This window comes from Rana temporaria, chromosome 1 (genome assembly GCF_905171775.1).
Source record: "Rana temporaria chromosome 1, aRanTem1.1, whole genome shotgun sequence".
NCBI classification, from domain to species: Eukaryota; Metazoa; Chordata; class Amphibia; order Anura; family Ranidae; genus Rana; species Rana temporaria.
The window spans coordinates 352896133-352918585 of record NC_053489.1 but is presented as its reverse complement, the minus strand read 5'-3'; the positions used below and the strand labels follow the sequence as shown (position 1 = coordinate 352918585).

The 22453-nt window shown below is 41.0% G+C and overlaps 1 protein-coding gene across 4 annotated transcripts in view; it reads left to right on the top strand.

Moving 5' to 3' along the window:
- EPS15L1 (epidermal growth factor receptor pathway substrate 15 like 1) overlaps positions 1-22453 on the top strand; it is a 214913-nt gene that overhangs the window by 116707 nt on the left and 75753 nt on the right. For 2 of the 4 annotated variants that reach the window (XM_040320967.1, XM_040320984.1), the window contains 7 exons: positions 1402-1599; positions 9763-9927; positions 12878-13010; positions 13124-13272; positions 13387-13410; positions 13523-13583; positions 19760-19842. In XM_040320967.1, coding sequence (XP_040176901.1) covers positions 1402-1599; positions 9763-9927; positions 12878-13010; positions 13124-13272; positions 13387-13410; positions 13523-13583; positions 19760-19842 — 813 coding nt within the window. The remainder of the gene's footprint in view (positions 1-1401; positions 1600-9762; positions 9928-12877; positions 13011-13123; positions 13273-13386; positions 13411-13522; positions 13584-19759; positions 19843-22453) is intronic. The other 2 variants (XM_040320975.1, XM_040320992.1) reach the window with 1 other exon arrangement.

The following is a 22453-nucleotide window of genomic DNA, read 5'->3' as shown; positions in this document are numbered from 1 at the left end:
GTAATCTCTTTAGGCACCGCTATAATCCCTATTCCTTATCCTCCCTTTTTTATACGGGGTAAAGCTGTCCACATAGACCATCCTCTTCATCGACATCATCCCTTCCACAATGCACTCCACGAGCGCTTCAAGCCTCGCTTTGAGGTCACTCTACTGCAGGGTAGTCTTCTCGGTCACAGTTGCAGACTGACAGCGGTGAGAGCTGGCGCACCGGTGAGAATGACGGTCTATGTGGACAGCTTTACTCCGGATGCCTGCATACTTAGATGTGCCTGTTTTAATCATCAACCATGTGAGTTGCTAAATGTTGTACCTTCATTAAATGTAACCATATTGCTACACTTATGCTGGCCATACACTATACGAAAAATCGGCCAAACCCATTTTCGAAAAATGAACATTCGACTTTGAGCGCAAACGATAGTGCCTTCATGTAGTGATCGATAAATCGTTCAGTGGACATAAATGAATGCATTTTCTGTTCGGTTTTCCCAACAAAGATTAATTTTGTTGCTTTTAACTGGCCAAAAAAACGAACATACTGTCTAAATGACAGAATTTCAGGTGATTTTTCCTATAGTATATGGCCAGCATTGGAGGCACTTTTTTACACTCTGTAGCTCCTGCTGGATTTTGCTTCTAATCCCCTTGTGAAGGATTCCATTTGTGGATGGACATTTTATGGTTACACAACCTATCACATTGCTATAATCTTTTTATAGAGACTGAAGGACTTATGAATAAATCGTCATCTGAGTTTCCATTATTTCTTATGGGGAAATTCACTTTGATATAAGAGTGCTTTGGATTACAAGCATGTTTTCAGAACTAATTATGCTCGCAATCCAAGGTTTTACTATATTGGTTAATAGATTTTGGGTTTGTTGCACAAGTAATAAGTACATTGTTTTTTTGTTTTTTTTGCTGCATATTTGAACTTTTTTTGGCCATATTGTTTTGCTAAAGTTATTTTTTATATGCAATTTATAGACAAACGATGTAAAAAAGTGCTTTTTTTTAGTTTGACCAGATTAGACCATCCCTGTAGTGGTTGAAAGCTGTCACTAATGTAAATAGAATAAGTTCTCTCTAGTGACAGCATGTAGATGGTAGTGGGGGCATTTTGTTTTAATTAATTGAGGTCTGATTAGGAATTTTCCATTCATGTGAGCTAAAGGAGGACAGAATGAGAAGCTGTGCAGGAAGTTGGGTGCCAGTAGCAGCTGTAGATCTAAAAGATGTAGTTTCTCAACGTACTGTCAAGGTACATACAGCTAAGCACAGTAGGGTTGTTAAATCATAGCCCATGCATTGGAAAAATATGCCAAAATAATGATGGTATGGATTTTTGTTGTATATTATTTGGAATTTATTTAGTAAATAGGTGCTTCTGTCTTGTAGATTTCTTCTTTAAAGGTACAGATTCAGTCCCAGGAGTCAGATGTGCAGGCACAAGAGGATGAGCTTAATAGAGCCAAATCAGAACTCAACAGATTACAGCAGGAAGAAACTCAACTGGAGCAGAGTATCCAGGCTGGCAAAGTTCAACTGGAGACCATTATTAAGTCATTAAAATCCACACAAGAGGAAATCAACCAGGTACCATTTGTGCACATGTGGTTACATATCTCAACTTGAGTTATACTTACCTGAGCCCTCTCTCGATGCCATGTTGTGCCCTGTTTACAACAACTCTTCTCCTCTCTCTCTTCTCACAGGGAACTCCTCAACAGCAGGAGCCATTGGCTACTGCTGCTGTCTGTCAATGCCTGTGAGCAGGGCATTGGTAGGCATGGCCGAGCCATACTGTGTGTGTCTGTGAAGGCACACAGCCTGGCTTGGGAAAAGGCGAACATATGCCACCATAGCAAGTTTATTTACAACTAAGAGAAGTATGGACTTCCAAAAAAAAACAATTATTCTTGCCTAGGTGAATGCAGCATCGATCCCCTGCTGACTCTGCAGTGTGTACTGAGGGATCAAACATCGCTGATCGCTCAGTTCTCCCCTCTGCTCTAAGTAGAGAGCTTGACTGGCAGTCACTGGCTCTCTGCTTTCCCCTCCAGTGCTCACTGGAGTGCTGGGCTATGGAGGGGCTGGCTCAGCCTCTCAACATTTTGCTGAGAGGCTGAGCCAGGTGCTGGTCCAGGCATATGGGTGGATCCTGACCATATTGTGGAATCTTTCCCTAGCCTAATCTGCATGCAAATGGTGCATAGGAGTTTTCTCCCCACTGACATCCACCCATCAAGGCATTATTTATATTTGCACAAGTCCCTTGCAGGAGTCAGCCAACTGCTTGCATTAGGGCTGAGAGCTCTGGAGATGAGTACTGAGGCATGCGGGGCTCTGATGTTTTCCACCAACAATGATCTGCCTGCATAAAGACCCAGTAATGATGTCACTGGGTCTAAAAGCATGAAATGTAATGTTTTATTAAAAAAAAAAAATCATTATCTTGTAGATGATGGTGAAAAGAAGGAACAAGGGAAGGCAGAATATAAGCAGATTTAATGCAGTCTTTAAATATGTATGTGCCGGCTGCATGTTTTACGTTGTCTGGCTTAATATCAATAAATTTGCTATTCTACGAATCTGTTACATGATAATTAATAGAATGAATAATTGAAAACATTCTAAAATAATTCTATTGGATCATTCTAGAACTAAACCCCACTTTTATTCAGAATAGTGAACGTTATTCAAATCACTATTCTGCTTTGTCACAAGGCAAGAGTAGCAAAAAAAATTGAAAATATATGCAACTTCCTTATTTTCACATCTTTAAAACAGCAGAAAATAACTATTCTCTCAGTGATTCCGCCAGGTAAAATGACATAATATTTAATTCAGGGCTTATTCAGACCAGACAATTGAGCAGATCACATGACTGTGGGTGTGCGCAGGCAGAAACAGTGCCAGTATGCTGATCCTGGTGCATCACACTTTTATCTTTTTACATTATTCAGTTGTGAAAAGCGACACTTGATAAAGTTCTATTCACACAGCAGTGTTTTCTATGCAGTAGTTTGAGACCTATTGGTATGAATTGGCACTATATGAAATAAATAGGACTTGAAATGTATTTCAGGCTGAGAGCCTTGGACTCTGACCATGTTTCATGTTGCTCCCTAAATATGGATGTAAAGTGAAACATGGTGCAAAAGGTTGTGTTCGCTTTAAAGATCTAAAACCCTATAGACTGCAATGGTTAAAGTGGAACTTCACTCTCCCAATCCACATTGATTATTTATATTATAGCACAAGGGGATACAACTCATACTTAATATCATGTATGTTTTTTTTATCTTTGAACACTGTGTTGTTCTGTTTATATGTTTATTTTTTGTAATAAAATTATTTTTTGCTATTACTTTTTGTCTTGCCTATAAAGTCTGACCATTGGTTACTTTTTTGAGTAATCCCCTTTTTTCCCTAAACTTTACGGATGTGGCAATGTGAGTGCTTTCCCCCTTTTTCCTTTTTTTCGTTATTCATTAGTAAATATTAAAGTATATCCTATTTACTTTTTTTTCTTATTTTCTTTCTTCCTGGTTCCTTGCTTAGATAAATGTCATACATCCCAGGAGTCTTCAGGTGGGAAGGAGGGGTTTTCTCAGCTAAGCACACCCTCCTGTATGCACGATTGAGCTAAGGGCGGATGGATTCCAGGAAGTAAATGCTACATGGATCGTCTACCCTTACTCAAAATGGCCACGTCTAGAAACGTTTGTCAAAGTGATTTCTCAGCAAACTAAAGCATGGAGAACCGGGATGGATGAAAGAGTTTGCTTTGAATATTAAAAAATAATGAAATTGCGTTTTTGGTTTGTTATACTTTTTGGTGAGCCAGTTATAAAAAAAAAAAGGTGCCATTGTTGAGATTTTTTTCTGAATACTGATTGCCTCGCTGTTGGCTTCAATAACTTTATAGTCACTAATTTGCAGATTAAAAGTTGATTGAAGCCAGATAATTGGCAAAACAGCCAGGCAGCTAGCATTTTCAGGCCTATCTGCTTGAGTTGCACCAATACTGATATCGAGATCGGTGCCCATACAGAGTATTTGCATACTCGTGCAAATGCCCCGGACACCCGAAACACATACCTTTTGCATTGAGATTCGACCCTATACAAAAGGAATTGGCTCATATTGCACTGCAAAGAATCGCATACATTTCCCCCCACTGCTTCTGTGTGTATGAAACCAGTATTAAAAGGGAAGCGCCATCTAGTGCAGCAGAGGGCAGTTTATTAAAAATGTTCTAACAACTTACAAAAGTACATATCTCGACAAATCCAAATCTGCATAGTGTCCTGGTCCCACCAATGATAGAAAAGCAAACCCGCTGGGGGTGCTCACAAGCCTGGAGGAGATGCCCATTTATTTTGTATGGGTTTAAATTGTAACGTAAAGGTATTGGTACTCATAGTCGCCAATGAAAAAAGAGTATCGATGTGCCAGTGCAGCCTTTCAAACTCCTTCGGTCCTAGAAAATAATGCAGTCATCATCATAAACTTTATGAATGTGCAGCTTGAACTGCCACTATAGCTTGGCTGTATGTAAAGAATAGATCCCAGTGGGTTATAGAAGACTTCTTTAAAGAATTATTTAATGATTTTTGGATTATAATGACAGCCAGGCAACTAGCATTTTCATAAGGGGATTGACAATTTTTTTTGCTTTTACAAACAATAAAGTTTCCTTTCACATGCAGTGGTTTAAAATAATGCAGATATATCTTGTACAAAGTTCAGTAGCGTCTTCAGACACTTCTGTCTCCCCAGCCACAAATTGTTTGTGGCTGGGGATGAGTTTTTCAGAAAATATCAGTTGTTTTTAACCTTTGAAGTCACCATGTGTCTTTAAGGATGTGGTTTGTCTGGGTTTCGTCCTCCTCATCTTATATTTTTGATACACATGATTAATTTTTGCTTTTTTTGTTTTTTTTTGCTGTAATTTTCAAAAAATGTAAATGCCAATAATAAAGCTGAACTCCTTCTGTGATCTCTATTACATAGTTATAAGTTGACAAAATCTAAAGGTATGTTCATACCAGCCGCTGCGCTGGTGTCCTGCCGGATAGTGCAGATGCGCCATTTTTAGACCGTTGCACAGTATGCTTTTTTTTTTAACCAATTAGAATTTTTTTTTTATTATTGAAATGTCACAGAAACATTTCCTAAACTTTAACTGGATGCCACACAGTGCAAGGCAGTGGATTCCCTTGCACTCTACTGCGCTGAAAAAAGTTAATGCATGCAATATTTTATTTCACCACACAACGCTTGACGTGAATCGGGCAGATAAGGAGACAAGGCGTTTTGCCTGGTCATGCAGTGGGACTGTGCTGGAATAGCCACCCAATGCACTCCTCCATATTTGGTATGAATGTACCCTAAGTATGGTTATTTCATACCTAGGGATCGATGGAAAGTGGACAATCACTGAGGTAGTCAGCACTACTACAGTGATAGCCGCTCTCTTCTGGTTCCTGTTCTAGCAGCTTCCTCTCTGGTCCCCCTGTGGTCATTGTGCAGAGGGGAAGCTGCTTGCCTGGCCCAGCCCACAATCATAGAACACTGTGTATTTAGTTTTAATGACTACAAGGCTCTTTTCTTCCTGAGAACAAGACAGTTCTCTGATTGGACAAGGTGAAGAGAAGTGACAGTGATGTCATGATCTCCACCTCACGCAATTACAGGACACCTTGTATTCATTGATGAAGTACAAAGCGTTTTGTGAAGTTGGCAGTGGTGAGTGAATGACCCCCTGTGGTCATTGTGCAGAGGGAAAGCTGCTCTGCATGGAACCAAGAAGATTGCAGCTTTCACTGTAGTAGCACCGAATACTACAGTGATTGTCAGTGGACCCTCAGGTATGAGATATGTATACTTACAGTGCTTTGAAAAAGTATGCATACCCCTTGAAATTCCACATAAATGTAATTTATTAGGATTTTATGTGATAGACCAACACACCAAAGTGTGGTGTGCATTTGTTTTCAGCCCTCCTGTGTCAATACTTTGTAGAACCACATTTCTCTGCAATTACAGCTGCAAGTCTTTTTGGGTACATCTCTACCAGCTTTGCACATCTAGAGAGTGATTTTTTTGCCCATTCTGCTTTGCAAAATAGCTCAAGCTCTGTCAGATTGGATGGAGAGCGTCTGTGAACAGCAATTTTCACGTCTTGCCACAGATTCTCAATTGGATTTAGGTCTGGACTTTGACTGGGCCATTCTAACACATGACTATGCTTTGATCTAAACCAGGGATATGCAATTAGCGGACCTCCAGATGTTGCAAAACTACAAGTCCCATCATGCCTCTGCCTCTGGGTGTCATGCTTGTGCCTGTCAGTCTTGCTATGCCTCATGGGACTTGTAGTTCTGCAACAACTGGAGGTCGCTAATTGCATATCCCAGATCTAAACCATTCCATTGTAGCTCTGGCTGTATGTTTAGGGTCATTGTCCTGCTGGAAGGTGAACCTCCGCCCCAGTCTCAAGTCTTTTGCAGACAGGTTTTCTTCCCATCAACTCTGATCAGCTTCCCTTTCCCTGCTGAAGAAAAGCATCCCCACTACACCGATGCTGCCACCACCATGTTTCATGGTGAAGGGTGTTGTGTTAAGGGTTATGTCCAGTATTAATTTTCCGCCACACACAGCATTTTGCTTTTAGACCAAAAGTTCAATTTTGGTCTCATCTGACCAGAGCACCTTCTACCACATGTTTGCTGTGTCTCCCAAATGGCTTCTCGCAAACTGCAAACAGGACTTCTTATGGCTTTCTGTCATCAATGGCTTTCTTTTTGCCACTCTTCCATAAAGACCGGATTTGTGGAGTACACGACTGATGTCCTGTGGACAGATTCTTCCATCTGAGCTGTGGATCTCTGAAGATCCTCCAGAGTTACCATGGGCCTCTTGGCTGCTTCTCTGATGAATGTTCTCGTTGCTCAGCCTGTCAGTTTAGGTGGACGGCCATGTCTTGGTAGGTTTGCAGTTGTGACATACTCTTTCCATTTTCGGATGATGAATTGAACAGTGCTTTGTGAGATGTTCAAAGCTTGGGATATTTTTTTATAACCTAACCCCGCTTTAAACTTCCCCACAACTTTATCCCTTACCTGTCTGTTCCTTGGCCTTCATGATGCTGGCTGTTCACAAAGGTTCTCTAACAAACCTCTGAGGGCTTCACAGAACATCTGTATTTATACTGAGATTAACTTACACACAGATGGACTCTATTTACTAATTAGGTGACTTCTGAATACAATTGGTTCCACTCGATTTTAGTTAGGGTTATCAGAGTAAAGGGGGCTGAATACAGATGCACACCACACTTTTCAGATATTTATTTGTAAAACGTTTTGAAAACCATTTATCATTTTCCTTCTACTTCACAGTTATGTGCCACTTTGTGTTGGTGTAATACATAAAATCCCAGTGCAATACATTTAAGTTTACGTTTTTGGTGGTAATATGAAAAAAATTTGGAAGATTTCACGGGGTGTGAATACTTTTTCAAGCGCTGCAGAGATGGTGGTTCTGGAAAGTTCTCCTCTCTCCACAGAGAAATGCTGGAGCTCTGTCAGAGTGACCATCGGGTTTTGGTCACCTCCCTGACTAAGACCCTTCTTCCCCGATCGCTCAGTTTGGCCGGGCGGAATAGTCCTGGTGGTTCAACGTAAGTATGCAATAAAGATCATACCTAGGAATCTGCTTTAACCTGCCTGGCGGTATTCCCGAGTCTGACTCGGGGTTAGATTTTCATGCTGCGAGCGGTAACCCCGAGTCAGACTCGGGCTCGCCTCGCTGGATCCACAGGGAGTGTTTACTTACCTTGTCCCTGGATCCAGCGATGCCACCGCGCTGTGTGAGCGAGCGGGACCTCGCTCGATTCACACAGCGTCGTCCTGTGCCGCCGATCTTCGTTCCCTGCGACGTTACGACGCACGGGAGTGGAGGACGGCGTCAAATTCAAAAAAGTAAACAAACACATTACATACAGTATGCTGTAATCTTATAGATTACAGTACTGTATGTAAAAAATACACACCCCCCTTGTCCCTAGTGGTCTGCCCAGTGTCCTACATGTACTTTTATATAATAAAAACTGTTCTTTCTGCCTGAAAACTGTAGATTGTCCATAGCAACCAAAAGTGTCCCTTTATGTCAAAAATAGTTTTAGAGCAGCTAAAAAACAGCGATAATAAATTATAATCACTTGCAGAATTGTGCGATAGCGATTTGTGGGGAAATTCGTCATAAAAAAAAAAAAATAATGACAGCAACAATTCTGCGGCTGAGCAAATTTCAGTGATTTTGATTTGATTACATTATTGAATAATTTTTTGTATAATTATATTATTATTTGTTATAATTATTTATAATTATTTATTATATTATAATTTATAATTTTGTTTTTAAAAAAATGTCATACCCAGGATGCCTATTAGAATCTTGTTTGGCCAGATTTAAGTGAGTTATTTCTAAAAATTACAGGCCTACAATATAAAACGCCAAATTTCCTTGCAAATAATGGTACCGCTTTCAGCACCTAAAATCTAAAATAATCATACAGCTAGGGAGGTTAAAGTGTTTTTTTTTAAGGGACAGCTATCAAGATTGCCCATATTGTTTTGTGTATTTCAGATTGCTGACAGGATTCCCGGTGTTTATTGTTAGTTTAATATCTGCTTTTAAAATACATATTTGACTCCCTTTTGGGTGTCCAAGGACCTCACATGGGTCACTTCTTTCTTCTACTAAGGCTAACCTGGCATAGTGGCTCTTGTATTCTTGATTTGAATTCTCTACTTAACAGAATAGAGGGTGTGTGAGTAATGTCCAACAGAGTTCCCTTTTTTTCATGTAGGCCTGAATAAAGCTTAAAGTGTTACTAAACCCAGAACCCTGCATTCATTATATCTGGTCTCCCACAGTACACAGAAATGCAATAGTTTTTGTAAATATAAACTGTTAAATACATTTTCTCATCAGTACTTAGGGCAGTCTTGTGACTTCTATCAGTGTCTAGTTAAAGCCAGACCCCTGACCCTCTGTCTGGACAGCGCTGATTGACCCTGTGCTGATCATATGCACTCTCCCAAAAAAAAGAAACGATACACACCAAACTGAGCATGTACAGAGTGCCCCCAAAGCTCTGTTCTCTTAGGAGATGGTTTGGGGACTGTGGAAAAAGGGTAGGATCAGAAAAGAGAGGATCAAACAGACTTTGTACAAAATGCAGGGGATTAACCCCTTAGGTTCCACAGAGCGTATAACAAGCATGCTTTACTGCATACACAGACTGATTTTACTGTTGTGGGTTTAATAAAACTTAAAAGATAGATACATTCAACAGTGTGCAAAAAGTTAAAAAGGTAAAACCTATACTGTAATTAGTAGAGTAGTCAAATTTGTCCCTAGCACATCCAAAAATTCCAAACAGGCAACAGGCTGATCACTAAGCTCAGTGTGAGAGCAGTGGTCCCTCTGCAGAGGTTCAGCATGCACCCCACAAAGTCAAATCTAGAGCTCTGTCATCAGCAAAGCTCATTCCCTTTACAGATTGGAGGTCGTCATTCAGTGGTGAGCTGTTGTATCACTGCTTTCACACAGCGTTGTGGGTGGACTGCCTTGGATTTTGGGCTGTGGAGCTTTTTGCTCAGTGGGTTATTGTAGTAGAATTTACTTTGTTTCTTTGGAAGTAGTGCACAAATTAACCTCTAAAACTACTTCTCTTTAATTCAGGCTCGAAGTAAGTTATCACAGCTTCAGGAGAGTCAGGAAGAAATGAACAAAAGCATTGAACAATACAACAGCGCTCTCAATGGAGATCATGGGGGCAGTATGAATAATCTTGCAGATGCTGAGACATTTTCTTCCCGAGAGAGGCTGGACCTTTCCACATCAGCGGTGAGAAACCAACTGCTTTAGGCCCTAAAGATGGCTTTTCCTGGTAACCAACATTTTGTAATGGTTTGCCAATAGGCTGAGTATTTTACTTTTATTTTTTCTTGAGTTATAGTTGATACTTTTTGGTGCTTGCGAGTTATCTACCTTTTCAGATTTAGATAAAAAATATCTTTTAAACTTAATATGGTCATGTGTACGGTTAATATATTTGCATAACTTGGAACTATATGCAGTTATTTGGCAAATAACAAAGTTACAAAGACTTTTACCTTATCTACGTTGCCTGAAAGCTTCAGTTTAAATGCCTTAGGCCTCATTCACACTGCCACTTCTGTGTTCAGCTTTTTAAATGCATGAGCGGTTATTTGGGAAGTATAAACCAATTTTTCTTGCATTTTGACTTTCTTGCTTTAAAGCGGGTTTAGCCACGTTTACACGTGTTTACATTCATTTAGCGTGTCTAATCAGAGCCAGGATGCACAGAATTCTATTTACTCTAAACACAGGTAAGCCACAGTGTGCATGACATAATTGAAAAAATATTACATGCCTTCAAATGCTTTTAAAAAATGTCCAATAAAGGTTTGACAGCGCTGTGTGAATTACTTCTGCAGTAATTCTTCTCCTGCTTGTATGGATTGCATGCATAGGACCCAGGCTTTCAGATCTATAGAGGAAATTAGATTCTTTATTATTGTTTTCAATACAAGGACATTTTAAATAGAAGCTCTCTGACAACAGCAAAAAAATATATGCATATAGGTATCCACACATCTATATTTACTATATATATATATATATATATATATATATATATATATATTTATATATATACAATAGTATACATATGTACCATGCACCTGGAAAGTATTCACAGCACTTCACCTTTTCCACACTTTATGTTACAGCCTTCAAAATTGATTAAATTCATTATTTTCCTCAAAATTATACAAACAATACCCCATAATGACAACTCGAAAGAAGTTTGTTGGAAATCTTTGCAAATTTATAAAAAATAAAATAAAAATCCTATGTACAGTAATCACAGCCTTTGCTCAATACTTTGTTGAAGCACCTTTGACACCAATTACATCCTCGAGTCTTTTTGAGTATGATGTTACAAGCTTGGCACACCTATTTTTGTGCAGTCTCCTCCCTTCTTTGCAGGACCTCTCAAGCTCTATCACGGTGGAAGGGGAGCGTCGATGCGCAGCCATTTTCAGATCTCTCCAGAGATGTTCAATCAGGTTTAAGTCTGAGCTCTGACTGGGCCACTCAAGGACATTCACAGAGTTGTCCCGTAGCCACTTCTTTGTTATCTTAGCTGTGTGCTTATGGGTCGTTGATCTGTTAGATGATGAACCTTTGCCCCAGAGCGCTCTGGATCAGGTTTTTATCAAGGATGTCTCTGTACATTGCTGCGTTTTATCTTTCCCTCAATCCTCACTAGGCTCCCAGTTCCTGCCGCTGAAAAACATCCCCACAGCGTGATGCTGCCACCACCATGCTTCACTGTAGGGATGGATGTTGGTCAGGTCTTTATGCCAAAGAGTTCAATCTTTGTTTCATCAGACCAAAGAATGTTGTTTCTCATGGTCTGAGAATCCTTCAGGTGCCTTTTGGCAAATTCCAGGCAGGCTGTCATGTGCCTTTTACTGAGGGGTGGCTTCCTTCTGGCGACTCTACCATACAGGTCTGAATGGTGGAATGCTGCAGAGATAGTTGTTCTGGAAGGTTATCCTCTCTCCACAGAGAAATGCTGGAGCTCTGTCAGAGTGACCATCGGGTTTGTCACTTCCCAGACTAAGGCCCTTCTTCCCTGATTGCTCAGTTTGGCTGGGCGGCCGCTCTAGGAATAGTCCTGGTGGTTCAAAACTTCTTCCATTTACAGATGATGGAGGCCACTGTGCTCATTGCTGCAGACATTTTTGTGTACCCTTCCCAAGATCTATGCCTTGATACAATCCTGTCTCGGAGGTCTACAGAAAATTCCTTGGACTTCATGGCTTGGTTTGAGCTCTGACATGTACTGTTAACTGTGAGACCTTATATATAGACAGGTGTGTGCCTTTCCAAATCATGTCCAATCAACTGAATTTACCACAGGTGGACTCCAAGTTGATGCACCAAGCTAAATTTTGAGCGTCATGGCAAAGGCTGTAAATGCTTATGTACCACGTAATTTTTTTTTTGTTATTTTTAATAAATTTACAAACTACTTTCACGCTGTCATTTTTGGGTATTGTTTATAGAGTTTTGAGAAAAATAATTAATTTAATCAATTTTGGAATAAGGCTGTAACCTAACAAAATGTGGAAAAAGTGAAGTGCTGTCAATGCTTTCTGGATGCACTTTACATATAATACATACCAATAAAATGTAAGCAATAGCCTGTTCAAATAGTACAAATGTATTCAAATTATTGCAAACATTATAAAAGTAAGAAAAAAAAAAGATACTAATGCAATACTATGCATATGAAAAATAAATACATACTAAGACACGTTACTATTGGGCGTTTGTGTGTGAAGCAGTAATTGATAGTACATCTCTGGGAAAGAATCTGTATTTCAGTTTGTGTGTGACTTTATATGTATACATATTTTGCATGAAGTCATATTCATGTATGCAGGTTTCAGTGATCGCTAATGCAGCTGATAGACTAATTCTTTCTGTAAAAGTACATTTGGTTTTATCTTGAGACTGGATTATTTGTTCAGCCTATTTTATGCAAAAAATGAAGGTTTCAAGCGAATTATGTTATTTTCAGTGATCATATTATGTAACTTTTAGTTTAGCACCAAGCTGCGAGCAGTATAATTAATTGTTGTCCTTTTAAAAGGGGAAACTTGAAACATGGCAAGGTTACATTGCTGTGTTTGACTGGTATAAATACTTCTCAAGTTGGTTTTTAAAATAGCTTGTTCGTTATTTATTTTTTCTTCTACAGGATGATCCGTTTAAAAGTAAAACCCACCTTTTCAACAGCAGCAACAACAACCAAGACCTCTACTCTGACCCATTCCAAACTGAAGATCCCTTTACTGCTGATCCTTTCAAAGGGGCAGACCCTTTCAAGAGCAGTAAGTGCATCATAGTGTTCTAAGTAACCAAGGATTTTGCATTCTAAATAAAAAAAAAAACTTGATGGGTCGAATACACTGACACAATGCATGAATAACCTTTACTTCTTCAGATCCATTTGGCGATGATCCTTTTAAAGAAAGTGATCCTTTCCATGCTCCCACTGCTGATGACCCTTTCCAGAAAACCAGCAAAAGTGATCCTTTTTCTGCTGATCCTTTCACAAAGAATAGTGTCCACTCCATGACTCTGCCACTAAAGGTGAGAAAAAGCCAACCACATGGATTAAATAGCTTTTAAAAAATCATTTTTTATATCTTTAGTGGACAGTGCATTTGTTGTGTTAACCAGAATTCTGTCCATGGTAACCAACAGGTCTCACAGAAATTCCCACTTTTAGTAAGTACAATGACTCCATTGATGAAATACAGGCCCCTCTGTTAGTTAAGCATGAATTAAAATGATTGAAACATAATCATTCACTAACTGGTATTTATTTCTTCCACAACAGTCTGATCCTTTTGAGAGCAGAGATCCTTTCTCCTCTTCAACACTGCCAAAGAAAGAATCAGGTGAGTAGGTTTTGAGTTAGAATTATGTCAACACGTTTAGCACTTTAGTTCTACTGATATTGTATCAGTATATTGTATGAAAGTTAACTAGGTTGTTGAAGGAGGTTTTAGGCAATAACGGTCAGTTTGTCAAATGCCAAGCATTATGGTCTAGAGAAGAAGGTTTTCCTCTTTACACAACGTAACATGCTAAATGTAAAAGTGCTGCACTATTCTTATAAATAACAATAACATGAAATCAGATGGTAAATACATGTAAACATAAGGGCAAAACCAATGCCATACCATTTAAGGGAAAGACAATGACCCATGGTAGATGGAATGGGTTTTGCTTCTCTCAATGCAGGACCTCCTCTTCCCTTCATGCTTTTTTCCCTAGGCATATAACTCACTTTTTTTTTTTGTATTATTATTTACACTTTGTCATAACCCGTCATGCCTTAACTAAGTATTTGGCCAAATTGATAATGTTCTTGAATACAAACTATCTGCAAAAAAAATAATCCTTGGTCCACCGGTCCATATGTGTCCGCACATTTCCCTTTTATATGTTGGATAGCTTAAAGTGGTTGTAAACTTTTAAATATTCCCAAGTGACTGGCCTCAGGTGATACTCAGCAATGAATCAAATCCTCCTATGTTTGTTGTACCTGTTTATCTGCAGCATTGACTTCTATAAGTCTGTTTACGAGTTCAGAAAAAAAGGGGTCAGAGAGCTGAAGTTACACTCTGCAGAGCTCAGTGAGGAGAGCTCTAAGTGATAATTGGAGGAAAGGGACACACCCCCTTCACAAAGCACACAGGAACAGAGCTGAGGCTGTCGATCAGCTGGAGCTCCCTTCCCTGTCACCTTTTTTCTCTTGGTGTCAGGAAAACTTGTCAACAGTGATTCATGCTGATGGCAAAGGAACGCAGCAGCGGACAGAAATGACACTTAATGCTCTTAATTGAGACAAGTACACACTATAGAGGGATATGTTTTGTTCATATTTCTTGTCTCAGGTTTACCGCCACTTTATTAGTAGTTGTTGATCCAAGACTCTGCTGCATGAAACTCAGTATTTTCTGTATGTTTAAAGTGTATGTTATACCTAAACTTATTATTGAATATATGCGTATTTTATCCTATGATAAACTGTTGCCTGTTTTATTTCTTAATTGTACTGTACAGGACACAGGCAGAATATTCCTACACCATGAGGATTATAGGCTCGTACCTTTAGGTGACTGGAAATGGGCAAAGCTTTAGAGGACACTTCCCCCCTGCCCTTCCCGGGCCCCCTCCACTATAGTTCTACCCGATTCTGAGAGTCCTCTGTTTTCTACTAGTGTGTGAAGGTGATGAACCCTTTCTCCTTCATGGAGAGAATCACCCTTAGCTTAAAGTAGAACTATAGGCAACACTTATTTTTTTTTATTTTTTTTATCATTTTGGATCGAGTAAGGGAGGGTTATAATTCCTGTCCTTTTTATTTTTGCCATCTGTGTCCCATTGGGGAGATTTCCTTCACTTCCTGTCTCGTAGCCAAAACAGAAAGGATGAGGAAATCCTTGCAAATTAAGGGAATTCCTTGGGGACCCCCCAGGTCATCAGAACTAGTTTGCCCATTGGAAGATTTCCCCTCTATTACTTTTCTGGGGACAACCCAAAAAGTGGGATTGTTTTTCTTTCAATGATAATGGTAAACAGGACAAATGGAGAGGGGGAATCTCCTTAACGAGGGCACAGACAGCAATAAAAACCCGGTGGTGAGGTGTTCTGATCCCTCTCCACTCCATCCAAAACAAAAAAAGGTTTTGCCTTTAGTTATACTTTGACTAGTTTATTTTTCTTTCTTATTTTATCTTCTGATTCTTCAATGTTGCCTGTTTTATTTTTTATTCTTTTGCATAACATTACCTGGTGATCCTGCTGGTCAATCTTCCTTGCTTTAGCAGTCTGCACACAAAGCATATTGCTCTTATTGAGCTATTATATCAGTGTTTCTCAACCTTTTTCCAGTCGGGGCACCTTTAAAAAGTATTTTCAGTCTTGAGGCACCCCAGTCCAAGGCTTGGTTCACATTATGGTGTGTCGCAGAACACGCGCAAAATCGCGCTCATTCCTGACACACAGAAAAATGCTCTGCTCTTTAGGGGTACCATTAATTCTTAATGGTACACCCACACATTGGAAAATGTGGGGTGCTTTTGCTGCAGTGCAATTAAAAAAAAAAGAAGAAGGTTGGGGACTTGTTTCCCTGCATTTTTGTGGGTACAGAAGCCCATTGAAATGAATGGTCTGCCCTACATGCAGCTGCACAGATGTGAACCAAGGGCTTGTTAACATGTCAAAGGGGCGGTAAAACCACATGGTTGAGACGTTTTTACCACCCCCAACTTCTCTACCTTTAGCTGCAGAGGCAGTAGCTGGGGTGTTCACATGCTGTGGCTGCAACTGGAGGTATACCGAGGGTGAATGGGGGTGCACTGCAACTACCCCGCAACTGTGTGCATTGCACGGTTGCGGTGTAGTGATGCTGCATTTACGGGCTTAAAACAGGTAGTAAAGAGGCAACATAATTCCTCTTTACGGCCTGTCAAATGCCTCTGAAAAGCGATCTGTGCATGGATTGCTTTTCAGAGAAGCAGCAGTCCTTGCTATCAAACAAGCCCTACAAAATCCATTGTCATGGTACAGGAATGGGGGGGGGGGCAGGATTAAAAGTAACATACATACAGACTACAGACACAGGCTTACACATGCATACACATACATACCAGGGTTGCCAACTTTCAGTAAATTTACGAAGTTTGTAAAATCCATACTTTTTTCATCTGTCCTTGAATGTCCATTGCGGACATGTAGGCTGCATGTCTGTAACTGACATTCATGGACAAATGCAAAAAGTACAGATTTTACAAACTCTTTGTAAATTTACTGAAAGTTGGCAACCCTGATACATACATACATACACACATACAGTCACATGTGCACACACACACACACATACAGACAGACAGTCACATGCGCACACACGTGCACACACACACACATACAGACAGACAGTCTACATGCACACACACACATATAGACATACAGTCACATGTGCACACATACAGTCACATGTGCACACATACAGACACAGTCACATGTGCACACACACATACAGACAGACAGTCTACATGCGCACACACACACACACACACATACAGACAGTCACATGTGTGCACACACACACACACATACAGACAGTCACATGTGCACACACACACACACACACACACACACACACATACATACATACATACATACATACAGACAGACAGTCTACATGCACACACACACATATAGACAGACAGTCACATGTGTGCACACACACACACACATACATACAGACAGACAGACAGTCACATGTGCACACATACAGACACAGTCACATGTGCACACACACACATACAGACAGACAGTCTACATGCCCACACACACAGACACACACACAGACAGTCACATGTGCACACACACACACACACACACACACACACACATACATACATACAGACAGTCTACATGCACACACACACATATAGACAGACAGTCACATGTGCACACACACACACACACACATATAGACAGACAGTCACATGTGCGCACACGCACACACACACACACACACACAGTCACATGTGCACACACACACATACAGACACAGTCACATGTGCGCACACACACATACAGACAGACAGTCACATGTGCACACACACAAATGTATAAAGCCATTTTTAAAAAAAAATAATGTAGCTTCTAGCTCAGTACCTTTTCAGATTTCTCTTTAGCCGGGTACTGCACTCTAGGGGGAAGCAGAGAGCACAGCACACTCCTCTGCACTTTACTTTCATTTTTGAAGCCGACATAGCTTCTCACAGTTCGGCAGGAGAGCTCATCTGACAGCCTTCTCTCCACTGACCCCCGCGGCACACCTGAGAACCTCTGACGGCACACCAGTGTGCCGCGGCACACTGGTTGAAAAAGGCTGTATTATATGTGTGATAACTTTAGCATGCCAGGAATAGTTGTTGCACAGAAGTTGGTCTACTTCAGACTGTCTAATACAAACTAAATCTTCAGCAAAATAATTGTCACTGTGAACTGAAAACAACATTAAAAAATAATATTGATTGACAAAGTATTTCAGCTTGCTGGAAGTTTTCCTTTGTATGCAATCTATTTATGAAAATAGTGGAGTCATTCCAACCAGGACTCAGGAGCATGCTACCAAATCTCTACTAGGTCAGTGGCCACCAACCTTTCGAATCTCACAGACCACTAAACTCAGACCACCCCCTGTGATGTGAAAAGCAGGCAAGTTAGGAAGCAAGGCCCACTTACATGTGAGAAGCGCTTTGAGATTTGGCTGCATTGAATTACTCAAAACTGAGATTAAAGTGGATGTAAACCCTCCATACACCCAGTGAAGTGAACAGCCTCAGATGATACACAGATATGAACCAAATCTCCCTACATACGTTTTACATGCATATCTGCTGTCTTCACATTTATATACTGTTTAGAAAGTTCAGATCATGTTCGGAAATCTTCTCTTCCTGTTTAACACAGAGTGCGACGTCTGGGCATACAGCCAAGATGGCTAACATTGCACACACCCCCTCTCATCATAGGCAGAGACTCTCAGAGGTGTTTTGTAACAGGGCCAGCTCCCTGCTAATCTATTGTAGCAACCTCCCCTGACAGAAATTTCCGGCTACTTTTATCTGATGTATCTGAGAATTTGTCAGGATTATCAGGCTGATAACAGAGGAACGGTTCAGGAGAGAGCTACGGTTCTTTGAAAATACTACAGATATATAGGTCCAACTCAAATATCATAAATTGGGTTTACATTTCCACTTTAAAGCATACTCCAATCTTTTCACTCTCATGAAAGGACTCACTCATTCATTGCCCATTTGTGTCAGCACTGAGCCAAACAGCAGTGCTGTCACATGAGCCAAAGGTGAGCGAGTGTCGTACATACCCAGAATCGCCAGCTATTTCTTTACTTTTCATGGGAGAGTGAAGGATAGGCAAGTATGCACTTTTTGGGGAAGTGGGCAATGAAGTGAATCTCTTACATTACCATACAATAGATTGAATGGACTTTTTGAATTTGGCATAGTTACAGTATTCCCCACATACCATTAGCAGTTCAGGTATTGGTTGGAATTGATTTTGGGCTAGATGTACTGGTAAATAAAATATAAAATACTACAGGAATCCTTTATTGAGTCTGATCATTGATCTCAGTCAAAGGATGGTTTGTATCTTACAAAATGTAGAGTTTTCATAGTATATTAAAGTACAACTAAAGTCAAAAAATGTTTTTACTTTTGGATAGAGGGGAGGTGGATTAGAACATCTGGCAGTTTGTATTGCTGTCTGTGCCCCCATTAGGAAGATGCACCCTCTCTATTTGTACTGTTTACCATTAGAGATGGGCTTGGGCGTGTTCAGGATTCCACCTGCCCGATCCTGCCAGGAAAACTAACACTGCAGACGGCTAATCACAGGCAGTGGGACATTTTCCAATCTGCAGCTGCGGACGGGTAAATGTCTCACTGCCTGTAATAAGCAATGAACCGTTCGGATTTCCTGGTGGGCTCGAGCACGTAGGATGCCGATTCATGTCGAGCCCATTCCAATTTACCATTATCATTGAAAGTAAACCCAAACACATTGAAAGTGTACCCAGAAAAGTTATGGAGGGGAAATTTTCCAATGGAAAAAGTTCTGGTGACCTGGTGGGCCGCAAGGGTTTCTCTTAATTTGCAGGGATTTCCACTTACTTCCTTGGCTATGGAACAGGACATAACGGTAAATCTCTCCAATTTGACAACAATGGCAAAATTAACCCATACAGGGGTTATAACCCTTCCTCACTCTATCCAAAATGGGGGGGGGGGGAAAAGTTTTGCCTATAGTTCTACTTTAAGTAAAGTTTAGAAATGTGCTTACTTTTCGTTTTTGATGTTTTATAAATCTATTCCTTTGTGTTGGGTATTTGCTTCACCTCGCTGTCAGATGTATCCTTTCTAATCTAACTTTTTTTTACCACCTGATCTATATTGGCGTATACGCTAAGGTGGAATTATTGTAATATCTTCACATCAGTCCTTTAAACTTTCTGCTTGTGTTGTAGATCCATTTGGAACTCTGGACCCTTTTGGAGGCAGTGCATTCAACAGTAATGAAAGTTTTGCTGACTTTAGCCACATGTCCAAGGTAAGAAGACATTTTCTTATCTAAAGTACAACCTCTAGGGCACAGGTGTCCAACACAAGGCCTGCGGGCCGAATCCGGCCCTCCTGGCCATTTCATGTGGCCCTCGCACCTCTACTGCAGCTGTAGGAGAGCTCCAGACCCCTACTTTCTGCTTTCAAGCAATGCATCCAGCTTCTTCCCAGCAGCAGTATAAGGAAAGGGGGGTGCACTGTGATGTAAGGGAGAGTGGGGGACTCAACTTCTGATGGTGGGGTGGCTCTTGACAACTAATGTAAAGGGGAGGGAATGCGCTGGACATCTAATCTTACAGATTCAACCGGCCCTTTTGAGGACAATCATAATGCTGATGCGGCCCTCAATGAAATTGAGTTTCACACCCCTGAGGGACATGGCTGAATGCGTGTTATTTTTCTTCTGGTAAAAAAAAACACCTCTAATGTTTTAAAAAAAATCAGCAGTACATCGAATAAAGTAACTATATGAACCATAATGACATTGAGCTGTGACCAGTTCTTTCTCAAATGGCAGGTTATACTTGGATGTAAATATATATAATTTTTAGAGCTGCCCTATGGTTCACATAACTCATAATAAATATCTGTCATGATACATTCTAAATTATTAACAAAGCACACCAGCAAATGCTCTAAACAAACTATGAGCAAGCCCTGCATACTTCTTGAATATAATTGCCATATACAATATATTTTATACAGTCAGGTCCATAAATATTGGGACATCGATGTAATTCTAATCTTTTTGGCTCTATACGCCTCCACAATGTATTTGAAATGAAACTAACAAGATGTTAGTTTCAAGGATGAAAGCGTCTGGTGATGTCTATGCTTTCCAGACTTCAGGCTGTAATTGACTGCAAAGGATTTGCAACCAAGTATTAAAAAGTGAAAGTTTGATTTATGATTGTTAATCTGTCCTATTACTTTTGGTCCCTTAAAAAGTGGGAGGCACATATACAAACTGTTGGAATTCCTGATTTGGATGTAAATACCCACAAATTAAAGCTGAAAGTCTGCAGTTAAAGCACATCTTGTTTGTTTCATTTCAAATCAGTGGCGGCCCGTCCATAGGGACGCACGGGCGCCGCCCCCCCTCCCACAGTCACAAAAAAAAACGGGCCCTTTAAGAACTTTTATTCGGCTAAAATGTCATTTGACATTTTAGCCGCAGTTCTGGCGGCCGTCTATAGAGGGCGCTGCAGCGCCACCCCCTCTCGCAAATAACACACATTCGTGCATAAATGCACAAATGTATGTTATTGTTGGTTGCCAGCGCTGCCTGGTCTATTCAGATAACCGGATGCGGGACGCCGCTTACCCGAATAGCGGCTCTGATAGGCTTTTCTCCGGCTCTCATCTGTCTATACTCTGAGCGCAGGCAATCTGCGCTCATTGTATAAGACAAACGGCCGTTTCAGCCAATCAGGTTCCCAGATTCTGGTTATCAGGAACCTGATTGGCTGAAGCTTCACCACAGCGGCAGAAGACATCGAGGGAGCACATGGAATCCTCAGGTAAGTGCTTTTTACAGGGAAAGGGGCACAGTGACATCATGGGGCACAGTGGTGACAAAGGGCACAGAGGTGACAATTGGCACAGTGGCATCATGGGGCACAGTGGTGACAAAGGGCACAGAGGTGACAATTGGCACAGTGGCATCATGGGGCACAGTGGTGAGTGACAATGGGCACAGTGGCATCATGGGGCACAGTGGCATCATGGGGCACAGTGGTGACAATGGGCACAGTGGCATCATGGGGCACAGTGGCGACAATGGGCACAGTGGCATCATGGGGCACAGTGGTGACAATTAAAGGGCACAGTGGTGACAATTGGCACAGTGGCAACAGTTGAGGGGCACAGTGGCTGCGTTTGATGGCATGGCACAGTGGTGACAATTGATGGCACAGTTGCTGTGTTTGATGGTATGGCACAGTGGTGACAATTGATGGCACAGTGGCTGCATTTGGTGGCATGGCACAGTGGCTGCGTTTGATGGCACAGTGGCTGCATGTAATGGGCACAGTGAGGCTGCAATTTTTTTTTTTTTTCGTTTGCGCCCCCCCAAAAATTTTGAGCACCAGCCGCCACTGTTTCAAATACCGTATTTATCGGCGTATAACACGCACTTTTGTTCCCCATAAAATCAGGGGGGAATCGTGGGTGCGTGTTATACGCCGACAGCATACCTCGGAGGGAAAGGAGAGGGACGAGCACCCACCGGAAATCACAGAGCCGTCATCTCCTCTCCACTCGGCTGTCACGTCAGACACACACAGTCCCGCCTCCGCCATTAGCATTGGGCCAGTGTTCTGTCTATCACAGGAGCTGGTCCAATGCCGATGGCGTAGGCGGGACTGTGTGTGTAAGAGCCGAGTAAACAGGACATGACAGCTCTGACTTTCCAATGTTCAGGCTGATTTGATGATAGATGGTGAGGCTACAAATGAAAATAAAATGGCATAATAAAATAAAACGGCAATAATCGGGCTGCATTCATGCATTGATGGGCTGCAGATGGACATTGATCAGGCTGCAGATGGACATTCATGGGCACTGACCCTTAGATTGCTTCAAAGTTGTTTATTTTAAAA